The 17,486-nt window shown below is 44.9% G+C and overlaps 1 protein-coding gene across 1 annotated transcript in view; it reads right to left on the bottom strand.

Annotated features, from left to right (window-relative positions):
• Positions 1 to 385: 385 nt before the first annotated feature.
• Positions 386 to 17,486, bottom strand: part of DPY19L3 (dpy-19 like C-mannosyltransferase 3) — a 67,280-nt gene continuing 50,179 nt past the window's right edge. Inside the window, exons 16-19 of the mRNA XM_080827609.1 lie at positions 13,763 to 13,845; positions 6,036 to 6,168; positions 3,623 to 3,781; positions 386 to 2,004 (exon numbers count right to left, since the gene is read on the bottom strand). Coding sequence (XP_080683735.1) covers positions 1,843 to 2,004; positions 3,623 to 3,781; positions 6,036 to 6,168; positions 13,763 to 13,845 — 537 coding nt within the window. The 3' untranslated portion in view covers positions 386 to 1,842. The remainder of the gene's footprint in view (positions 2,005 to 3,622; positions 3,782 to 6,035; positions 6,169 to 13,762; positions 13,846 to 17,486) is intronic.

Here is a 17,486-nt window from a genome sequence, read left to right as displayed (position 1 = left end):
TGTTTCTTATACTGAGGCTCCATATACTCAAATGCTTAGACTAGTGCATCTAGAAATAGTTGAAATAAAACAGAAATCTATCAAGAAGGTAATAGAGGACTTGAAAAACAAAACTACGTGGTCTAACATGTACCTTACATGTGCTTCATTTCAACTAAGAGTAAGGCACTCGCTGAAGGATGAACTGACCCATGCTGTCAGCCACACCAGGCATGCATCATTACCGGCTTAATTACAGTTTTAGTACTGATTAAAGTGTTTTATTATTGTATTATCCTAAACTGCAGTGGTCTCCAACCTTATTACAGGATACAGGAAAGACATAATTCAGGAGTTTCAGCTGCATAATCTAGTAACCCAGCCAGTGTCAATTTTTTTTTTATTTAAATAAGTTTTGATAAAAAAGCCGAGTATCCTGGAGTCCAACATGACAGTGTAACATTTCTTTTTGAATACTGTTTATTAAGTAGTAACTGAATGTGAAATAATTTGAACATGTGATATATCTATTTTGAGGTCTAGGGTAATATACTTCCCTACAACTGCAAGGAGAAACCTTTACATCATTTCCAACTGGCAAGAACAGGGGAGAAAGTTAATTTCATTAGCCATCTTGATTTAATTAAATGTGCAATATGCTTTTATCAGCAACTTTTACATGTCCCCCTCATTAGAAATTAATTATAAAAGCAATTATCAAAAAATTTTTGAACAGGTATACATGATCCTCTTTGTTGTTTACAAATAAGCATGACTTAGAGGCACTTGGTTACCTTTTAGTAAGAAAAGGAATAACACTACCCAGGTCCTCACAGTAAGATTGGAGACCACAAATCAAATTGGTATGAAAATGCTCTCTGCCAAAAATATTGTATTAGTGAATTAGTAAGATAGAACATTTTAAAAATATTCAGACTTTGCAAGGTTCTAGGCTGTAAAAAATACAAAGGCTAAAAACAAAAAGTTTAGAAAATATTGCAAACCCAGTAAATTTAAATGAGTAAGAAATGAAGAAAAACTTTCTTACTTGCAGGATAGGCTAGATAGTATCAATAGATTTTAAAATAACACTAAACAGTAACAAAACCTGCATGGCTACATCACATTTCTGCTCCTTTCATGATTTATGATAAGGAATTTGTCACACTTTTCTGTATCCAGCATTAAAACATGCACCCGCATGCACGTATACATGTACACACACACACACACACACACACGCACACACACAAAACACATACACTGAAGCGCTAAACTTTACATTTCAGACAGTGCACAACGAAAAGTTTTAGATATATACAAAGACCTAACATGATTTAAAAAAAATATTAAAAGCATGACAGTTGGAAAACATTACAAAATTTTTAGGTGAAACAGGACGATAAGGAGCTTTTTAAAAAGCCATCCATTGGTCTTCACTAGTGAAACAACACTAAAGAATTTAATTATGCATCCCCTTAATTCAATTCTACCCTAACTGTCTGAAGTCAATTAACAGTATTTGAATCCTGAACGGCTTCTGGATTTCCACCATGATGTGTGGCTGTTCAGGCCACCGCGGCCCACTTAGTGTCCTCCCTAGCAATGAAATTCTAGACCACTCCTAGGAAGTTGAGAACGTTTAGGCTAAAGAACATTAATGAAACAAGATAAAAAAGACAGAAGCTTGTGTAAGATACTTTCAAGGACGGTAACGCTTGTGTAAACATCTCTACAACTTACTCATATCACAGCTTTGTGGTACAGGCTACAGGCTACCTAACGACATATGAAATGTTACTGCTGAGTTTCATTAGGATGGACTTTCACGTATCAAAAATAGAGGCGGAACAGAGAGCTTGGTTACTTGTTTCTCGATAGCTTGTAAACGTGGAATGTTTTGTTCTGGAACACTCTGGTGAAGTATGCTGTGTAGGGTGGCAGGTTTCTCTTTATCTCTTCACAGAAGCGAGGGTGGCCTGCAAGTTTCAAATCAGGATCGTTCTCTCCTGGGCCATCCATCATCTAAGGCCAAAACAAAACCAAATACAATTTGGGGGCAAAAATCACATCTATAGGAGACAAGAGAAGTAGGAATAGGTGTTGGGTTTCTTTGAGAGTGATATGTTAGGTGAACGTAAATTGTATTATTTCACTGTCAGCGGCTACTGAAAGATTATCAGGTCTACCCCTTCCCCTTCGGAAGTGTAAATCAAGGCTCAGGAGGGGAGCCGGGTATCACATGATGATCACCTTTAACGGCAAAGCTAGAAGTAGAACCTGGATCTCCTTGTTCTTAGGAATGTACCACACTGTTGCTCTCACAAAAATGAAGTACAGAGAAGAATGACTATGACCAGAGGAAGTCCTCCGACTTATTAGATGGCCTAGTTGGAAAAAATTATACACGGATCAAAATTTAAATGCATGTCTTTGGTCTGTTATCCTCTGAATTCAAGATCGCTAGGGACAGTTACTTTCCTTGGGCAAAAATTTGAATCTCACGTTCTCTTTCCTCCAGGTTTACTGAGGCGTAATTGGCGAATCAGACCGTGCACAGTTAAGGGACACGTATACATGGTGAGATGATCACCACAGTCAAGTTGAGGAACACATCCGTGTTGGTCAAAGGACAAACCGGCAGTTATTAGCCAACTGAGTCCCACGGCTCTAATGTACAGCACAGGGACGACAGGTAAGAACGCTAGAACCACACGCTTGAAACTTGCCATGAGAGTAGATCTCAGGTGTTCTGAATCTCCAATTTTGTACAATCAACAGTTTTTGTTTTTGTTTTTTTGAGATTTAGGCCAGGTATATCATTTTTTTCCCATTCATTTTTTTAAGAAGATTTTATTTATTTATTTGACAGAGATCACAAGTAGGCAGAGAGGCAGGCAGAGAGAGAGGGGGAAGCAGGCTCCCCACTGAGCAGAGAGCCTGATGTGGGGCTCAATCCCAGGACCCTGAGATCATGATCTGAGCCAAAGGCAGAGGCTTAAACCACTGAGCCACTCAGGTGCCCCCCCATTCATTTTTTTAAAGTATCTGTCAGCTTTTATACCAAATAGTTACAGCCCACGTCACCTCTTAAAGGGAGGAAATCTTCTGCTTGTGCTAATCTGAGAGCTGGCATAGCTCCAAGAACATTTTCCTCAGGAGGAGGAGGGAGAAATAGCTTGCTCTGCTCTGGAGTGGAGGCTTGGCTACAGAAAGCCATCTTTGTGGCACTGTGCCTGTGGACAAAGGAGACAATGACAGGAGCAGCGGCTGGAAGGGAGCCCTGCTGTCACAGTCACACGCACGTGCCAGCCAAAACGCTGCTTCGGAGCATAGGTTTTAAAAGGTTGAGGTTTTGTTTTTCATTTTAACAGCAAAGCCTTAAAAAATGGGCTTTCTGCAGAACCTCGGGTCACAAATCAGCTAAAGACAGAGATGCTCTATTTGACAGGTTGGGGCCTGAAGCCCCCTCATCTGTCCCCTCACCAGCCTTGGCGGCTGTCACTGAAGTGCCAGAGCCTGGAGTCCCACAGGGCGTGGTGAAGCTGGGTACTGGGTTCATGACCTCGTTCTGTCCCGTACAGAGCTGCAGAGCGGACCCCGGTCTCCAGAAGCCCCGCCCAGGACGAGGGGACAGGCTTACGTGCCCGTTGGCGATGTCCAGCAGGTCCCGCAGCCGGCAGCCCCGCTGGTGCCTTCGCTCGTAGCAGATGCTGTCTTCCAGGATGACGTAGTCAGCGCCAAAGGACCTCAGGAGGGCATGCACGTCCTCCGGGGACCTCTTCGCATAAATCTGATAAACCTGCAAGACAAGACAAGAGGGGAAGAGGAAGAAATACCACTCAACTGCCAGGAAGCTACTGGAGGGGGATCTGACGTGGTAGCGTCCCACAGGGGTTGAGTCGAAGACCCAGACACACTTCCCACGCGGCACCTCACTCGTCCACAGGCCTGCAGTGTGGGATTGCCGGGAGAACACGGCCATTACTCAGCCTTGCGAAAAGGAAGAGTGCGTCATGCTGAATACATCTGGATTTAAACACTCAAGAGACAGGGATCTAGAACGTGTCATTGGGCGTTACTGATCTCAGGTGCCAACTCGAAGGCTGCTTCCCGGAGGTAAAGCACGCGGTGGAGTAAGACACACTCTCTACTTTTAAAAAGATCTTTGGGCGAGAGGGGCTACTGGACATGACAGCCCCGGCTGGGGTAACTACGCCTGTAAGGAGCGCCGGCTTCGGACCACCGCAGCTGTGAGGAAGGACCACCAGAGGTCCTGGGGCCAGGCTGCCTCCTCCTCCCCACCGCCCACGCCTGAGCAGCAGGAGGCCCCACACTTCTCTCTCTCTCGTCCTTCCTGGAGCAAGAGCAACTTGCGGCGCGCAGCGGCGGTTCAGCGGGAGCGCGTCCTTCCCGCTCATCACCAGCGTCACATCCCTCACGCGAAGACACAGATGGCGTGCGCACCGGGCTCCGTGACTTGGCATCGGGAAGGGCTAGGTGTCTTGCGTGTGCGCGGGGTAGGGCTGCCGACTGCCTTCCCACACACTGATTTCTGATGACGTGTCTGTGACTGAAGAGACGGGGCGCCGAGGGCCAGGGAGCCATACCGACGGGCGCTCCGCTCCGCTAGGGAGGAGTCTGCCTCTGCTGCCGACGCCGCGGGCCATCCTCGCCAGAGTCCAGCAGTGGCCTCATGGCGACGGTGTTCCCAGGACTTGAAGGTCACAACCGCAGAAGGGCACCGGGACCTTCAGGATGTCAGTTTTGTGAGAGCACAACCCTGGATCCCCAGACATGGGCGGGGTCCTGGAGGTGGTGGCATGCAGGAGCCCCGGGACCTGCCCCGGCTTCTCCGCCCCTCCCCTGAGGCCCAGCCACACAGGCCACTTCCCCGCTGAACTCTGGGTCTGGGGAGCCAGGGACCCTCCCTGCTTCCTCCAACTAACATGGGGTGATCTCGAACACTTGCACCAACTGAAAAATTCCCATTTTAGTAGGACTCTAGGTTCAGATATTCTCATAAATCCAGGGGATTTAGTAAAAATCATGAGCTTTTAGGCTAGCTAAATCTCAGGCCAAAACAAGACTTTTCAGCAGATTTTCAGCTACTAAGATTAAGAAGTGACAGATAAAAAACATTAAAAAGTTGGAAGCCACCGCTGGGGAAGACTGAGGGAAACAGGTGGCCTCCTGCAGCGCTGACTGGAACGTGACTGGTGCCGTCTGTCCAGACGGTGACTGAAGACTGTCTGTCTCACTCAGAGACGGACGCCCATTCTCTCTGCCCCGGCGTGTCCACCTCTGAGAACCTGACATGCAGTGCGATACGTACACACGTTTACCATCAGGAACATTGTTTATATAACTGCCAAAGACAGGCAGACAACCCCAACTGTTAAATAAAATATGCTACATCTGCATAACACAATTTCTGTAGGTTTAAAAACAAGAAAGCTGTTAATATACTGATCTGGAATGAGTGTAAAATACAAGGGCCAAAGAAACCAAGATGCTGTGTGTGACTTGTCCATAAAGGGGGGGAAGACTATGAATACGGTGTGTGTGTGTGTGTACACATTTGTATACGCATAAAATCCCCATGGAAAGATATACAACACACCGGTAACACTATCGTCTCGTGAGGGAGCCAGCAGCTGGCGGAGGGCTGGGGTATAGACTTTTCACCAAGAACACTTTGGTTTATTCTGAAGTTTGAACTATGTGGCCATATTACCAGTTAATGCGCGCGCGCACACACACACACACACACACACAAAATGGTCCATAAAATAAATGACCAGTGTGCCCCTACTCCTTTTCTTTCCCTCGCTGAGTCAAGAGCTGAGAGCTTTGTTCTCAAATATTATTCTTTCTGGTACTTTGCAAGCTGTTTTTCTTCTGTGATTCCTCTAACCAAGAGGAACGTATCTGGATGCCTCTAGTGGACGTGGGGCAGGGCAAAGCCTAGGCTCAGGAGCCACCAGCCCCAGGGGCTTCAGGCCCAACTTGCCCTGATCAGCTACGAGGCGAGGAAAGGCCCGCTGGGCCCTCACCGCTTTGGTCCGCTCCCTCAGGCTGTTGTCTTCGTAGTGCGGGTGGTTGGTCAAGGTCCTTCCGGTGCACAGCTTGACTCCCGCCAGCAGCTGCATGCTCCCAGCAAACACGGCCTTCCGGGGAGTGTTAGAGCTGAAAGATTTCAAGAGTCCGAATTAACCTCCCGGCTAAGATCTCACAGACAACAACACACACAACATCACACTCCCAGAATCACTTGGGGCTGCTGCTTCAGAAAGGGCTGAGACTTCAGGGAAAATGCAGGAGGCCCCTTGGCATTTGCACTCAAATTGTTTTACGGAACTTCTCCATCTGTTTTTGACAACAGTTGGGAAACTTCTCATTCACTGCTTTGCTGGCTTTACTCTTATAACGAATGGTCTTAGGATGTGGCATCTCCTAGCTGGAACTCTTCCAGGCTAAATCCCATAATCTTGTCCTGCTCTGGCCCCAGAGGGGCAGATTCTGACAAAAAAGAACTTAGAAGACTTCGTGTTTTGTATTAAACTTAAGGAAAGGGCTGCCTAGAGTGAAACAAATTAGAAGGCCAGAAGCTACAGCTGATTGGAAGTCAATTCCAACTTGTTTTTGTTTAAGACCAGAAAGAAGATCACAGATATTATGATAAATTACTTTCCAGGAAAAAAAAGAAAAGAATTCATAAAAACAAAAGAACACAGAGGATTCTGAAAAAGTTAATAATTTATTACTCAATACGGGGATATGCACAATTTCTGATGTGGAAACACAAGTATTTCCTTAGTCCCAGTTATGAATGCCTAAGGAATGTGGGTGCTCTTACATTATTAAATCATGACCTTGTTCTCCATGTGCCACCGAGCTGCAGGTCTCGGCCTCCCTGTGGGATGTGAGCGACAAGGGTGGAGGATGAAGGAAAGGACTCCCTGGCTACAGTAAGAGCATTTTTCCTTGGAAAAGAAGTTGATTTTAAATCCATATTTTTGGGAACCTGGGAGTCCCTTTGCAAATCGACAAGGTGTCAGTTTATTGTGAAGGACATGTGTGCCCTTCTGCAGACCCTCCTCGATGCAGCATGCCCTCAGAGGCCCACTGAGAACACCATGGGCCACACGTGCCCTTCCAGTGCTAAGAGGATCCTTGGCCTGCCAGGGAGAGTTAAAAGATGGAGAGAAGGAGTCTAACTGAAATTATTAAAACTCAACATGCTTTGTGGAAAGGCCGTCCTCCTCAGCATTTTTGGAGATCAGGGCAGAAACTTACTGTGGTGCTACATTTCTAAGAGAGGCCACCATCAAATTCCCATATGGCAGAAGGATGGTCATGTACATCAGCGTAATGCTAAGTCTATGGTATGAATGTCATCCAACAAAGGCCTTAGGGTGCCTATGGGTAAGATACCCTAGAGTTCAAGTCACAAATAATTTACTTGAAGACCTCAGGATCCTTTTTCTAACAATGACACTCTTAGTAAGTTGGATTTCAAGGAGCTTTCTCAATGATGACACATTACTCACGCCAGAGCCTAAGGTGTGGATCCCAAGAGAAAACAGTTTCCAGTGTGGTTGGCCGTGCTGGGTAGGTTGTGAGCATTCCAACTAGCAGACCCAGGAGAGCTCAAGAGCAAACGGATATTTACTCTGTCCCCTTGAACTGGCAATTTGCAGGGAATTCTTGACATCTGCCCCATGGAGTCAGGGGGACACGAGGGTTTCAATGACAACAGGTGAAGGTGTAGTGCTCCTTAGCGGGAGGTTTTACAAATACTTAGTTTAATTCAACTGGCACTTCTAAACACTTGGTCTGGGCCGCCCTCACCACAGCACGCCAGAACTGCCAAGGAGAGTTAGCACGGGCACATGCTCACTTAAGACAATGTCAACGTTTTCCCCACTCCCACCCACAGTCTTTCCTTTTGTATGCTCCTAACTGGCTTAAACGATTCCATCACAATAAATAATGCAATAATGCCACATACTAAATAATGTCCCAAAGTGGCTGTCTTTGGGGGCCACTGGCCTGAACAGATGTAGAATGCAGGAAGGAGTGAAGTCTGGTCTCCCCATCTGGCGGAGCATGCGGTAGTGGCGAAAGCTACCCATGGCTGAGCTATCCTGGTTTCTATGGTCTATCTGCCTAGAGGGTCCCTAGCTGGCCCTTCTGCACAAATGACAAACCCGGCGGCTGAGCTGAAAGCAGCCATTCAGATCTTCAGACTGCCTTCGCATCCCCATTTTGGATTAGAACAGGAGTCCCCATCAGGGCAATGCACAGAGCTGTTTCTAGCATATACCTGTTTTATAACTGCGGCGGACATGGATGACTACTGTCTATTCATGGCTCAAGACCAAGGTCTCATCTTCCTCCCTGACTCTGATCATACCACTTGGATGACTCACACAGTTCACAAAGGTTTCAAATGTCCAGAGTCCTGAACTGCTTGCTGGGGAGTCACAAAGTTATTCTTTATTCAGTCAAACCATAGCACTGACAGCCTACTGTGTGCTGGGCTGACTAGTGGGGCACCTGGGTGGCTCAGTAGGTTAAATCCTCTGCCTTCGTCTCAGGTCATGATCCCAGGGTCCTGGGATGGAGCCCCGCATCGGGCCCTCTGCTCAGGAGGAGCCTGCTTTCCCCTCTCTCCCTACCTGCATCTCTGCCTACTTGTGATTTCTGTCAGATAAATAAATAAAATCTTCAAAAAAAAAAAAAAAGCAGCTCACTAGCTAATAAGCAAGCAGAGCGTGACGCAGCTCCCACTAGGGGCAAGCACTTCCGAATAAAGAAGGGTTAGTCTGGCATGTATTTACTAGTGCTTTCTGTGGGCCTTTAGCTATCCTGGAAACAAGACACACCAGACAAGGTCCAACCATGGCAAATCTTGCCTCTCTCCTCTGGGTGCTCTAAGAGCACCTGAGTGTCCCCTCCCCTACAGCGGGTGCAAACCTCGGGAGAGCAAGGTGATGGGTCCCATGGCTGCTGAGAGGCCTTGAGGGAAAAATGAAATAAGCTGCACTTGTTTGTGACGTGTTTTAATGTTTGGGCTCATTAAAAGAGTCAGAAAGTTTAAAAGTAATGTGATCTGTTTCAACTGTTGGTACAACAACCTTCTGGATTGTTAACAGCCTTTCCCTAAGGTCCTTGGTTTCATTTTAAAGTAGCAAAATACAAGTATCTTAATGCCTATAAAATGAACCAGAAAGAATACTTCTTTGAAAACTACTGACTTCCAAGCATAGCAGAGATGATGTTTATTCGCTTTCTTCTGCTGACTTAGTTTTATACGCTAGCCCTGTGCTAAATCTGGGACATTTCACTGCTACTTTAAATATTTAAGTTTACCTGTACAGCAAACGCAAAGTAAAACAAATAAGCGAAGTGGAACAAAATGAAAAACAATCACACATTTTCTGAACTTTAAGAAGACCCTAGATTCACTGTGTTTTATATTTTCTGTGATAAACTCAGCCGGCAAAGGGGAAAGGCATCTTTTGTCCTTAACTTAAAATATGCAGTATGGCAGGTGTAATGCTGGCCAGTCTTCCTTCTCAGATACTTCCACTCACACGGTCTGTGGTCTGTGTCTAAAATAGCTAATGTGCTTTTAACCACTGAATGACACTTCTCTATTATAGAAAAACAAAGCAATTTTTACCAATGTTTGAACAAATGATGTATAAAATGAAAGGATAATTTGTTTTTATAGCTCTCTGCCAAGCTCTATAGCAGGCTGCCCAACCTGCAAACAATTTATTCTGTAAGAAATGTCACTAAATAATGACAAGGACTCACAGGTCAAACGGATTTACATTACATAATTTAAATGTCATTCCAGGAAGACCTGATGGCATTTTGAACAAATAATCTCATTTATTTTTGAAGCTCTAAGCTTCAACAAGTTAATTACTGTTGAACTAATGGGTAAACTGAGCATTATAATATAATGTGTGAACATTTGCTTTATCTACACTTCAAAAATTTATAGAATTATGCAAATACCACAAAATGATTCATTAAATATAAAAGAGGCTTATAGGCATTTAAGGTCTGAACTTAACCTTCATCATATTTAAAATATCCGGTAATTCCTTCTGCTTTGATAAAATGCTAAGGAAGTTTGGGCCATTTTCTTCGTCCCATTGAGAAAATATTGTATACGCAGGCTTCATCACTAAAAAGAGACTGTTGCTAGTGAAAAATCTTCTAAAGCCCTGTAGTTAAAAATGTCACATCTCAAAATATTCAAATCTGTTAGAAGTGTCTTAATTGCACAGCGTCAGAGAAGAATTTCAGGAACCAAGATTGAAACACTCAGAGGTCACAAAGGAACGAGGCATGAAGCCTGCCGTTGTGGCGTTTGGCCCCATGTGCTTCCTAGTCACAGAGAAAGCCCAACAAGTCTCCGGGCTCACTGAAAGTGATACCAGAACGTGAAAAAAAACAAAAAACAAACCCTCAAAAAACCCAAAAAGCCCAACATACCAGGTTTTTAGTCTTTGTATTTGGGAAACATCAGCAAAAAGGAGTTAATATGAACATGGGCCCTCAAATCTGGGGGGAGCAACAGGCGACCCGCCCATGGAAGGGGCAGGGGGGAGCAGCTTCCTAGTTCTTCCAGGGAAGGTTCTGGGGCTGGCTGAGACAACATGTCCTCGCTGATTAATGAGGGACTGAATCTCAAAGTGTTCTTAATTTTATACTTAAATTTAAATCTCTACTCTAGGGGTGCCAGGGTGGCTTAGTCGGTTGAGTGTCTGACTCCTGATTTCGGCTCAGGTCATGATCTCAGGGTCAGGAGATGAAGCCCTGCGTCAGGCTCCACACCCAGCATGGAGCCTCGGATTCTCTCTCTCCTTCTGCCCCTCCTCCCACTTCTTTCTTTCCCTCTTAAGAAAAAAAAAAAAAAGGCCACCCCATTTGCACGTTCATCATCATGTCCTGTATATAGCTGGTGCTCAGTAACGAGCTGCTCAATTGTACTCATAAGTATAGGAGTTCAGAGAGAACTCCACGTATCAAGGCATTCAATATTTTCACAGAAATCGAATCCCTCTGGGATGGCCCCTCTGCTGTTAAGAAGTGGTATCCTAAGAAGTGGTATCCGAATGCCCTTTATCTTCCGCGGAGGACATCTGGTTAGCCAATAGAAGGTCATACCCGAGCCCCTCCAAAAGAAAAGAACGAAGTCTTTCTGAAGTGACGGAATCTTTCAATTTACCCTCCAACCCCGAGAAGCCCAAGTGAACAGCGGGCAAGACCTAATCTCCAAATGGGCGCTCAGGGTCCCTGGCGCACAAGAGTGATGTCTAAGGCAGGCATTACCGTGGGTCTGCCCCAGCGCTAAGGCCGCGAAGCAGAGACCGGGACATGGCGGGTGAGCTTCCTCCCAACGCTGCCCACGGGAGGTGCCCTGCGCCGTCATAGAGGGTCACTGGAGGGTCGCCTAGAGTTTCTGCAGGTCACTATTTCTCATCCTGACTCATCTTCAAGGGCAGCCGTCCTGGGATGGAGGGTGCCTCCCTGCCCCCGTACGTGCTGGTGGAAGAGGGACGCGGCCGGTACCGCGGCAGCTGGCTGAGAACGGCAGCACACCGGGCGGAGAGGGGGAGGCAATCCTTCCTCACTGACATGGCTGGGTCCCCAGCAGAGGCCTGGGGGCTGCCCTGAGACAATGTCAGACGTTCAGACACACGCCACGTATCCTCAGGCGCGTTCTCCAGCCCAGCTCCGCCCTACTCGTGTCACAGGCACATATGACCGATCTAAGTACTAAGATGAGAGCTGAAGGTCATATTTTGTATTTCGAAAGCAGAAGAAATCAAGGCGAGTAAAAAGAATATTAAGTATATTCCCTTGTGTTTGGAATGGAAGGCGACAGACCAGAGCTGATTTAAATGTTGATTTAAACAAATACATTTTGTGTCTAAATAGACCCTATCCTGGCATATATTCATCATCACTTAGCTTATTTCGCGAACATGCCCAGCAGCTATTTTTTGCAAAAACAATAATTTGGATATGAAGAATTTTAAGAGGAAAACATGCAGGAGTAGATCACAACAGAACCAACATTTTGGTTAAAATGTTAAAAAGCTTTCCAGTTGCTGAGGATTTTTTAAAAAGTAAAAAGAGTATGTCTCCACACAGGGGGAGGACCATGTTAATGAGAGGAGAAAGCACGGAACAAAGATCGCTTTCCCAAATGAGAGAAAGAGCAGACTAGCAGACGGTCTTCTTTATACCTGGGATATAATCTCTCATCCACAATTTTTCAGAACCAGAAATGTCACTTTAAATAATCTGCTGTGAGGACACTCATGGAGATAGAGGCTCTCTGGTAAGTACACCCAGGTCGACCCTGCCAAACACAACCCGGGATCTGCTAGGATGCATGTTGACTGACGCTACGACTCATTCCCCTACGACTGGGGAGTGGAGGTGGGCTGCTTACAGCAACGACTGAGGTGGATCTGCCAGACCCGCTGGCTTCGGGATTCTACCAGAAAGCAGGTGCCCTGCACATTCGTATCGAGAGTGCAATTTCAAAAACAGAAAATATCAGCCTCACCTTCAGATGTACGTGTCATAAATTTCCAGCTGACTATAGTTAATGCAAAAGTAATTAGCTTTTCTTTAGACGAATAACCCTCTTTCCCCACACACAATAAATACTGAAGGAATTATTTACTCTATAATTGTCTGCCATGATTTAAAGTTAAATAAATATATAAAGACAAAGCCTGCTTCGAAATCTCAGCACTGGAAATATATGAAAAATTATACTCCCTGCATCTAGTCAGAGCCAGTCCGACATTGGGACCAAATCCACATATATATTTTAGACATAAATCTCTATAAAAGCCACGTATTGCACTCAAGAGACCCACGCTATCAAACATTTACCATCTCTTAATACACAAGCGGTGCTAAAATGTACCGGTTAGTCAACATCAGTCACCAGCAAGTGCCAATATGGCTGCTAAAATTCTAAGGGATGGAGACGGTACAGCCGATGCCTTCGGAGTACGTCACACAAGATTTGCGACATCTATTTACATATGAGGAATTACACTGCTGCTTTTTGGTTATAAAGCAGGGAAGTACAGCAGTACGGGGCACAGGAATACTGCTCCGGGTAGCAAAGTTTCTTTGTGCCGGCGGGAGGCCGGTCTCCCTCCCCAGAGTTCGTCCTGATGCCGAATGCTGAGGCAAAGCAGCAGAGCACAGGCACCGGCAAGACCCAATACAATTCCAAACACCACGAAGTTCCAGAGAGAAGCCTTTGTGGTTTCAGTTTCCTTTAGGTCTAGGCTTGGGTAAAATGCTTAGTTAAAATGCAATGTGCAGGGAGCCAGTAGGACTCTAACGGTGGTTTATAGTGTCATTTTTACATGATTAACAAGGGAAGAATACTTCCCTGTGTCAGTAGTCACAGAAAATCGGGATGGTATTAAAATGAAAGAAATGATCAAGGTGAAACTGGCTGAGAGTATAAAGCTTTCTTTTCATTATCCTCCAGCTCTGTTTTCCTCTCCACGTGGGTTTTTTCCCTTCTTTGTGAGACTGTGGTTAGAGAGAATATTTCTTGGATGGAAAGGAATTATTTCCAAATGCAGAGTTTTAAAGAAAGACTTGAAAGTGAATGTATCTTCACAATTAGATTCAGAAAAAAGGAAACACCAGGTGAGGTCTACAGTGACTCTTAAAAGGCACTTTACATTTTAAAGGTTAAAAAAAATCCTCTTACTTAATCCAGTTCATCAGCTCCACTGTGTCTGGATCATAGAATTCTCTCAACTCGGAGAGTTCATCCATCATTCCTGGCCAGAACTGAAATTAAAAACAAAACAAAAACAAAAACAAAATCCACCCCCGCACCCACAACTATCGCTAAGATTCAAACGAAAGAGGAGAAACTGCGTAGAAGTCGCGAGCTACATGGACAGGACAACAGCAGCAGGAGAACGACCTCACTTCCACCATCTGCCCTCCTGGCATCAGGCGAGCCGAAGTCTGACACCAGTTCCCCAAACTGTCTTGAGCCCAAGCTGATCAGGGCGGGAGGGGTCGTCAACTTTTTAAAAAGAGCTTTTATTTTACCCTAGAGAAAACGCTGTCGTATGTGATGTTAATATCTAGGCAAACATTAATTTGGAGAGGACAGGAATGGCAGCCACCAGGAAGCTCACAGGGTGTCAGATACTCTAACTTCCATCGTGCCATCTACCCTTCGAGACAGAAAGTGCCCTCCCAAGACAGCACGGCTGTGGAGCTGCAAACATGCTCTGGAACACAGAATCTCCTTCGTGCCCGCACCTACCCAGGGAGAAAGTGGACCCAGAAGGCACCATCTCTCCTGCTGTTCACTTTTTATTTTCCTGGTCTGCAGATGCTGGCTCGGAGAGAGGACTTGACCAGGTCACAAAGGGGCAGAGCTACCGCTAGAAATCTGACTCCACATCCAGCCCCCTCCTCACTGTGACTACAGCGTCTGCACTGGAAATTTGGACAAATGCCCTGATGTGTTTTAATGTAACTGCGGGTACAATGGGAGAGAAGAGTATTGGAAAGCAGGACTCTCCAGGAAAATCTGGTGCACCTGAATATTCTATTTATGCCACCGTGGCCTCCTACTCAACTTGAGTTAGTTAAGGTGATGCAGAGAAAGTGTAAACGTCCCACTCCGAGTCCATAGCTTTTCTAACATAATTGCTTGTTTAATTCAACAGTTAATTACATGTTCACTGCTGTATCAAATGATGATCGGCTAAGAAGCCTTGATCATCTATATACACCCTAGGGTGAACAGCAGAATTCCTATGTTGGAAGAAGGCCACTGACAATGGGTCTGTGCTTCATTAATGTGGGAAATGTAGTAACTGTACTTCAGAACCACTAACTGGAACCACAGTGGCACCCGACTGGCTGGTGGCCGGGCGTCAGCCCTGTCACTTTATCTCATCATCTCATCTTCAGCCATTTTTAGTGCTCATTCTCATCTTGTCCCCTGGGTATGTGAACCAGGAAAACTGCTGGTGACAGAAAATCAGGTATCAGCACTACCGGTTCCAAGTTTTAGAAGAGATGTAATCATAGTGATTCCATGATACCTGTGTAATATTTCAGTTGTCCCTATTAATTTCGATAATCAACAGAATGCCAACTTTTTAATATGTCCTCATTCCTTTGGTATCAAACACATATCGAAATCTATGAATTCAATGGGTATTAGATATTTTGCTAGCTTGGAAGTTGCTGTTGTTAATTCTGAAAATGTTCAAATCTAGTAACACCGTCTTGTGATAAACTTTTTAAACAACGTGAAAATAAGTGTTGGATCACTAACTGCTGCTTCTAAATGATATTTCAGCAATGCCAGTAAGTTCATCAACATGAGGGTAGTAATTTTATTAAACTCCTGGTTTCAGAGTGAAGTGCATGCTTTTCCCTTTTAAAAAGGATTGTTCTAAAGAGACATAGAGCAAAACTGCTAGGAACAAGAAAATCTGAACTCCTCATTATAATTGCTCCGTGAACCTCAAAGTCAGGCTTTGAAATCCAGTTTATTTTACTTATAGATAAATCTTCAACAGCTGGAAAACAGCCTCAGTTTCAGGGTACTTCTTAATATATGTAACATCTCTATTGTCTTTGTGATTTCACATTTTGAGAGGCTGGAATATCTAGACTGTTTTGTGCAGTGAAAGCTGGACTTTCTCTTGAAGTCCAGGCCTGAGAAGGACGGAGAAGGGCTGAGAAGGGCTACGCTGATGCTAGGCTAATCTTTGGAGAGATTCTTCTGAGTTACTCTCTTACTCAAAGAATGTCTGTGTAGATTTCCTGGAAATGATGGGGTTTTTTGGTGCTATCACCTTTTTTTTTTTTAAACAGTAATGGTTTTCAGGAGGGGTGGGTAGAGGGATTTGGCTCCATGCCAAGGGGAGGCTTCCCAATGTCTGGAGATTTTTGATTGTCAGGACTGGAGGGAGGTGCTGTTGGCACCGAGGGGGTAGAAAGCAGGGATGTAGCTAAACATCCTGCAACACATAGGTCAGCTACGACAAGGAATTACCTAGCCAGAGTGTCAATAGCGCCAAGGCGGAGAAGCCCAGTTCTCTGCGTTAGCCCCACCTTAGAGGGCTGAGGACACACACATTTCTGGACTCAACTCCAGAGTTTCTGATTCAGGAGGTCTGGTTTGGAGTGGGACCCAAACATCTGTGTTTATGACAAGTTCCCAAGTGATGCTGATGCTGCTTCTCTGGGGACCACACTTTGGGAACCAGTGCTGTACCGTGTAGTTTATTTCTCCTATACTCTCCTTCCTCAATTTTACCAAGAACAAGAGACTTGAGTCCTCAAATAGCTGTAAAAAAAATCAGTAAAATTCCAAATACACAGCTGGCACTTAAGAACTCAGCCTACGCACAGCACAGAGCGACTGTAGGAAAGAGACCGTCATAGTGTGCGTACATCGTTAGCGGGAGCCAAGAAGCACAGTGAGCTCAATCTTTTCTGTGAGGAGGGTGTTTTGTCACTCAGAGCCAATGTGGAGAGGTCAAATTACCTCCTTCGTTATTAAACATACACTCTGTTTAGTCTTTAGTCATTGCTTTCCAGAGCTTTTGAAGAAGTTTCATTTATTTACATGAGAGCAATAAAATTCCCAGAGGCCGGGTGGAAGAAATAACCTATTTCTATGTTTTCCAGTATCGGAGTTAGCACAGCGTTCTGCCCGCAACAGTAGATGCTTTGATAGATAGGAACACGATAGAGCATAAGTTTTTGAAATATTTACAGTAGAATCATCCAATATAGTGATTAGCAAACATGATTTTTAGCCTAAAATGTTTGGCTTCAGATAAAATCTTATGTGAAAGTATAAGCAAATAAAACCAAACGCTGAGCTGCTCTAGCTGACCCTCTCCTTGGGTGACCCCCCCACCATAGGGCCCCCCCGCCCAAGTGAGGGGCTATACACAGTAGAGTAGGACATCTATTGTTCTAACATAAAACCAAATTTGAAGGAAAAAATCTTGACTTAAAAAAAAAGTCAGATTTTTTAAAAAGAGGGTAAAAGCTCAACCGGACAGCACGAGTCTGGGCTCCCTGCCCAGGTACAGATTCAAGCCTCTAAATTTCAAAGATGTGACAAAAGGGTCACCAAATAGTCAGCCTGACTGGCTACTCCTCGTATCTTGAGGAGGATTCTCAAAACTGAAGCACAGTTAAAGCTATTTCAGACATCAGTCACCTGAGAATATGAAGTTCATGATTTCCTACTGAAACTGAAGGACAGCTCATGAGGCTAATCTGGGACCGTATATACCCAGCCTCTCACAAAGATGATTTTAAGCATCTAATGAAATATGTAGGTTAAAGTAAGATGCATTTTACGATCTCTTACTCTCTATAAGGCAGGTAACAGGGAAAAATTATTTTTCTACTTTATTCACCTCAGTATAGGTCTG

The sequence above is a fragment of the Martes martes genome (assembly GCF_963455335.1).
Source record: "Martes martes genome assembly, chromosome: 17".
In the NCBI taxonomy this organism is placed as follows: Eukaryota; Metazoa; Chordata; class Mammalia; order Carnivora; family Mustelidae; genus Martes; species Martes martes.
This window is presented reverse-complemented; position numbering and strand designations above follow the sequence as displayed.